The 5,191-nt window shown below is 56.6% G+C and overlaps 1 protein-coding gene across 2 annotated transcripts; it reads left to right on the forward strand.

Annotated features, from left to right (window-relative positions):
• The first annotated feature begins 633 nt into the window (after positions 1–633).
• Positions 634–3,209, forward strand: SLC2A4RG (SLC2A4 regulator). Of its 2 annotated transcripts, XM_008591049.1 has the most exons (6): positions 801–970; positions 1,606–1,793; positions 1,874–1,974; positions 2,054–2,330; positions 2,415–2,473; positions 2,561–3,209. In XM_008591049.1, the coding sequence occupies exons 1-6, from the start codon at positions 895–897 to the stop codon at positions 2,670–2,672; spliced, it is 813 nt and encodes a 270-aa protein (XP_008589271.1). In that variant the 5' UTR covers positions 801–894; the 3' UTR covers positions 2,673–3,209. The 2 variants fall into 2 exon arrangements, with proteins under 2 accessions (XP_008589272.1, XP_008589271.1); XM_008591050.1 differs by having other exon boundaries at positions 634–970; positions 2,057–2,330; positions 2,415–3,209.
• Positions 3,210–5,191: the final 1,982 nt, after the last annotated feature.

Raw genomic sequence — 5,191 nt, forward strand, 5'->3', positions numbered from 1 at the left:
TAAGCATAAGTTCATTGATCGCGAGGCCGCCTCCCCTGGCCAGGTGGGCGTGTGCGCACGTGCGTCGGTGGGTGGGGCGCGGAGACGTGCCTGCCGCCCCTTTTCTAGGGAGGCCTCGGAGGAGGGCAGGTCGGGGTCCCGAACCTCCAGCTGTCCGGCTCTCTGGGAGTGGGGCAGAAGTGTTAAATGTGCTTTGGTCCCAGACCGCCCGCCTTATCCCGGGGGCCAGAGCGCCGGGTTGAGAGGGGGTGGCTGTCAGTGTCCGCGCAGAAGAGGCTGCGCAGTCGGCGTGGGAAGTCCCTGAGGCTCCTGACCGCTCGCTTCTCCTCCCCACCCCTGCCGTGCTCTGAGCCTCGGGCTGGCCGCGCGGGCAGGGGCGGGTTCTAGTCCGGCCCACTGGGACCTGGGGACCCGCTTGTGCTTCAAGCCCAATCTCCCCCCGGCTGCTGCCGACTGCTGGCTGCTCCCGCCCTCCCAGGCCTGGCTTTAGGCCTGCAGCTGCCGTTGCACAACCCTGGTTAATGTGTGATGGGGGGAGGGCCGGGCCCGGCCCGGCCCCACCGGTGGGGCCTCAGACCCCTGTCCAGCACGAAGGTCTGAGTGAACTACGGTGGAACAAAGGCTGGGTTGTAGAGAACTCAGGCTTCAAGGAGACCCCGGCTCTGTTCCTGGTGGTTCCTGGCGATTTTCGGCTCTGCAACCCGAGCTGGGGGTGGAGCCAGGCCTCCCGCCCAGCGCACCAAGGGTGAGGCAGCCTGGTGTGTGCACACGTGCCCAGGCCTGCACGTGTATGCTGGCCCAGGGGAGGGGCCTAGAGCACTAGCCGGGCCCCACCTGCACCCTGCCTCCATCTCCTCCAGAGCAACCCCAGGAAAAGCCCGGTTGGACGAGGTCATGGCGGCCGCAGCCCTTACAAGCCTGTCCACCAGTCCTCTCCTGCTGGGGGCCCCGGCTGCAGCCTTCAGCCCAGGTGAGACTCAGAGGTCTGTGCTCAGAAGTACGGCTGGGGACAGGACCCAGGACCGCTGTTCCCTCTGGACCCTACAGTCACCCAGCCTCTGTGGGACAAGCTGAGCCCTCAAGCTTTCCAAACATGCCTCTTGAGTCCTCTTTCTACAATGGACGTTTGGTGCTGGCCAGTTAGCTCAGTTGGTTAGAGCATGGTGCTCATAACACCAAGATCCAGGGTTTGATCCCTATACTGACCAGCTGCAAAAAAATAAAAAGTAAAATAAATCAAATGGATATCTGGATCCTCCGTGCTCCTCACTGAGGTCAAGCTGTGGTGCCCCAGGCCTTCCAGGCCCACTTGGCTGGCCACACTGCCCCAGCACCACCTCCCCAATTCCCTCACTACCCTCCGCTGGCCCCACATGGAATGTGTGTCTACCCTTTCCTGTGTGGGGAAGGCTTCTCCCCAAGGCCTTCAGGCCAATTCTTTCTGGCCAAAACCTCCTCCAAGAGGCTCTCTGCCTCCCAAGCTCACCTGGGAACAAATGATCAGGTGGCAGTTCAGAGATAGGAGCTCACTGGGGTCAGCAGGCAGCAGTTTCTGCAGAGCAGCTTGAGCCTGCCGAAGGTCCTGAGCATGGTATGTCCCCACAGAGTCCAGTCTTGCACCCTGGAAGGAGGCCCTGGTGCAGCCACCAGGCAGCTACAGCAGCAGCAGCAACAGTGGAGACTGGGGCTGGGACCTGGCCAGTGACCAGTCCTCTCCGTCCACCCCATCGCCCCCGCTGCCCCCCGAGGCAGCCCAGTTTCTCTTTGGGGAGCCCGCCCTGAGGAAGAGGAAGGTGAGCTTGGAAGACAGCTCTCTGGGGGGGTGGGGAGGATTTAGGCAGCTGATCCTGACCGCTGGTCCCTGTCACCCCAGAGCTCAGTCCAGGTCATGTTCCAGTGTCTGTGGAAGAGCTGCGGGAAGGTGCTGAGCACAGCGTCTGGGATGCAGAGACACATCCGCCTGGTGCACCTGGGGTGCGGTGGGGCCTGGGGGTTGGGCCGGGGTGGGAGTGGGCCAGGCCATCTCTTCGGGTCTCAGCAGCTGTGTCCTCAGCAGGAGGCAGGCAGACACAGAACAGAGCGATGGTGAGGAAGACTTCTACTATACAGAGCTGGACGTTAGTGTGGACACTCTGACCGATGGGCTATCCAGCCTGACCCCGGTGTCCCCCATGGCCTCTGTGCCACCCGCTTTCCCCCGCCTGGAGCTGCCAGAGCTGCTGGAGCCCCCAGCCCTGTCCAGCCTGCTACGACCACTGGCCCTGCCCCCGTCCCCCATGCTGAGCTCTGTGGCTCCCTCTCGGGCATGCCACAATGACCATGCCTACCAGGTGGGTGGGGCCACAGGTGGCAGATGGGGACTGAGCTCAGGGTGCTCTGGAGGAGAGTGAAGTCTTGGCTGTGTCTCCCCCCAGGGCTGCCTGCCACCCACCCGCCTGGAGCCACAGGCCACAGAGGTCAGAGCCAACCTGAGGTGCGTGTGGCAGGAGGGGCTGGGGCAGGTGTCAGGCAGGAAGGGTCCTGGCCCAACAATGCCCCACGTCCCCTGTGTATCCCCCAGGAAGCCCCGTGGTGATGCCAAGAAGTGCAGGAAGGTGTACGGCATGGACCGTCGGGACCTTTGGTGCACGGCCTGCCGCTGGAAGAAAGCCTGCCAGCGGTTCCTGGACTGAGCCCACCCACCGGTGCTGATGCCTGGCTTCTAGGGCTTTTTAAAGGAGAAAATAAGCTACCACCTCTCCTTCCCCCACCCCTTTATCCACAGTCTGGGGCTAAAGCAGCTCTGGGAGAGCCCCAGGGCCTAGCCTCTCCCAGCTGCAGGGTCTACTTTTTAAGGGGGGAGGTGGGAGTTGGTGACCCTGAACCCCCACAGGTGGGGGTAGGAGGTCCCACCACTCAAAGTGCCTCTGAAGAAACCAGCTTTTTGCACTAAAGCCAAACCACAGCGCTGCCCCCTGGTCCCTGGGGTGGCTGCCCTCCCTGCCTGTCGGCCCCTGGACTTGCCAAGGATGTTGACAGGCCCAGCTGCAGGGGCCAGTCTGCAATGCACTTTGAGGGGTGTTGGGGAGGGGACTCCCCTGCTCGCACTTAATGCGATGGTTTGAGGGCCCTGGGGCTGATAATGTTACCATGTTTGCAAAGCTCAGGTGTCTCACGTCTGGGCCATGCCAGGCGAGGAGAAAAATTAAAGACTTGGGGTTTTTCCAGAAGCTGCGTCTGCTGTCTGGGGGGGAAGGCCATGGGACTGGGACCCTTTGGTGGGAGGCTGGCAGCAAGCCACAGAGGGCTGGGTGGTCACCCCCTGGCTGCCTCCACCCAGGGTGAGGCTGAGGGAGGGGACAGTCTGAAACATACAAGAGGCATCTGCTTGGAGCAGCAATTTTCCAATTTATTGAAAGTGATCACTTTGCAAGAATGTCTAAGCTAATCCCGTCACAGAAAGGAAACCAGCAGGCAGGCCTGGAGTACGCCTAGGCAGACTAGAAACCGCAAGACCCACTATAGAGAAGGTAATGTTTACCTGTCCTGTGGCTACAGAGAAGCAGGACAACAGAGCCGTGACTTCCCACCAACTGATTACAAAAAGTCTCCTCCCCCAGATAATAAACACATCTCCAATAACAAGCACAGGTTTATAATAATTAATATAAAGCCAATATAATATAGATTATTTCCAGAAAAAACTCAACAGTCTTCAAACACTGCCCTTTTTTTTTTTTTGTCTGTTTTTCTTGACAGGTTGAAAGCATGTTGAAAAAATAAATATTTAAGAAAAGCACACACACAGCACCCTCACTACAAGTAGTTCTAAAAGGGTCGCATACAAAACACAATATAGGATCTAAAAAATAAAAAAACAATCACCATTAAGTATGGCTTTCTTAAGAGTTGCACATGTCACAAAATGAGCTAAAATAAGATTATCTCTCATAATATTGCAAAAAGTTCCAGTTTTTGCATTTTCTTAGAGTTTTCTTTTTTAAAAAGGAAGATGTGCAAAGTTGGAAGCAGTAAGCTGTGTCCTTTAAGTCAGGTCCCTATTGAGTCCTGGCAGTGTCTGTTTCCCCAAACCCAGAGTCCAAATATACAACCTGGTCAGGATCCAGAGCTTGATACAAAAATCATGTGGTTTCCCTGCCCCCACCCCTCCAAATACCACCCCCCGCAATGGACTGTGTTCCACTCTGGTGCTGCAAACACCAAGATACAGACAGACACAAACAAAAACGTGAAATGCAATTTACACATATTTTCTTCTTCATAAAAAAATATTTATTAGTTTGAACACTGATTTTAAAAAAAAGTCACATTAAAAAAAAAAACCTTTCATGACGTGTCCTTTCCCTCCATGCCTCCTGAGTGATGGATGTGTTTGCCTGAATCTGAAACTACAGTCTCCAAGCAAGAGTAACAAACCTGCCACACAGCAAACTCGGGGAAGGTGGTGGGAGAGGAATCGGGACCTTGGTTTTCCAGTACAGTATTGGTTTAAGGAAGGAGATGCCTCTGTGGCACCGACAGGAGACCCCCAAAAAGGTCAGCAAAGGCAGTCAGAACTGGAAGCTGGCAGTCAGAAAGAGCACGATGTCCTGAGTGCAGAGGCAGAGGTGCCATTTGGGGGAGGTGGCCTGGGGGTCCTAGGCAGGATGGCCTGAGAGGTGGGGATTAGTACAAAACCCAGAGACACGTGTTGGTAGCAAAGGTCTGGCTGGCTGGCTGCCAAGTGCATTTTATAAGAAAGTAAGTCTGTTTAGAAAAGGGGTTTAAAAAGTGGGGGGAGGTACAAAGTTCTGAGAGCCCTCAAAGGGGCCTGAGCAGGGGTGGAGGCTCGGCTGCAACTCAGGGCACTGCCCACTGGAGCCGCCCCAGAGCCCACCTGCCACAATGAGAGTGGGCAGTGAGCTTGCCCCGCTGCTGTCCCCACACTCGTGTGGAGGGGCATCTGGCCCTCTTGCTTCTAAGGACTCCCGCTTTGAGGTGCTCATGGATCCCCAGCTGACGGGGTGTGCAGGAAGACTCCGCCCAGAGCACCCGCTTGTAATGGGTGGAAGCGGGGGCTAATTTATTATTATTATTTTTTTTTAAAGATGACCAGTAAGGGGATCTTAACCCTTGACTTGGTGTTGTCAGCACCACGCTCTCCCAAGTGAGCAAACCGGCCATCCCTATATAGGATCCGAACCCGTGGCCT

Source organism: Galeopterus variegatus, unplaced genomic scaffold (assembly GCF_000696425.1).
Source record: "Galeopterus variegatus unplaced genomic scaffold, G_variegatus-3.0.2 Scaffold6599, whole genome shotgun sequence".
NCBI lineage: Eukaryota > Metazoa > Chordata > Mammalia > Dermoptera > Cynocephalidae > Galeopterus > Galeopterus variegatus.

What these genes read in the sequence shown, in the direction of transcription:
- SLC2A4RG (XM_008591050.1), top strand. Translation starts at nt 895, where the DNA reads ATGGCGGCCGCAGCCCTTACAAGCCTGTCCACCAGTCCTCTCCTGCTG. An exon ending in CCGCCCTGAGGAAGAGGAAG is followed by an intron (nt 1,794 to 1,873) that starts GTGAGCTTGGAA and finishes CTGTCACCCCAG; the next exon opens with AGCTCAGTCCAGGTCATGTT. An exon ending in ATCCGCCTGGTGCACCTGGG is followed by an intron (nt 1,975 to 2,056) that starts GTGCGGTGGGGC and finishes TGTCCTCAGCAG; the next exon opens with GAGGCAGGCAGACACAGAAC.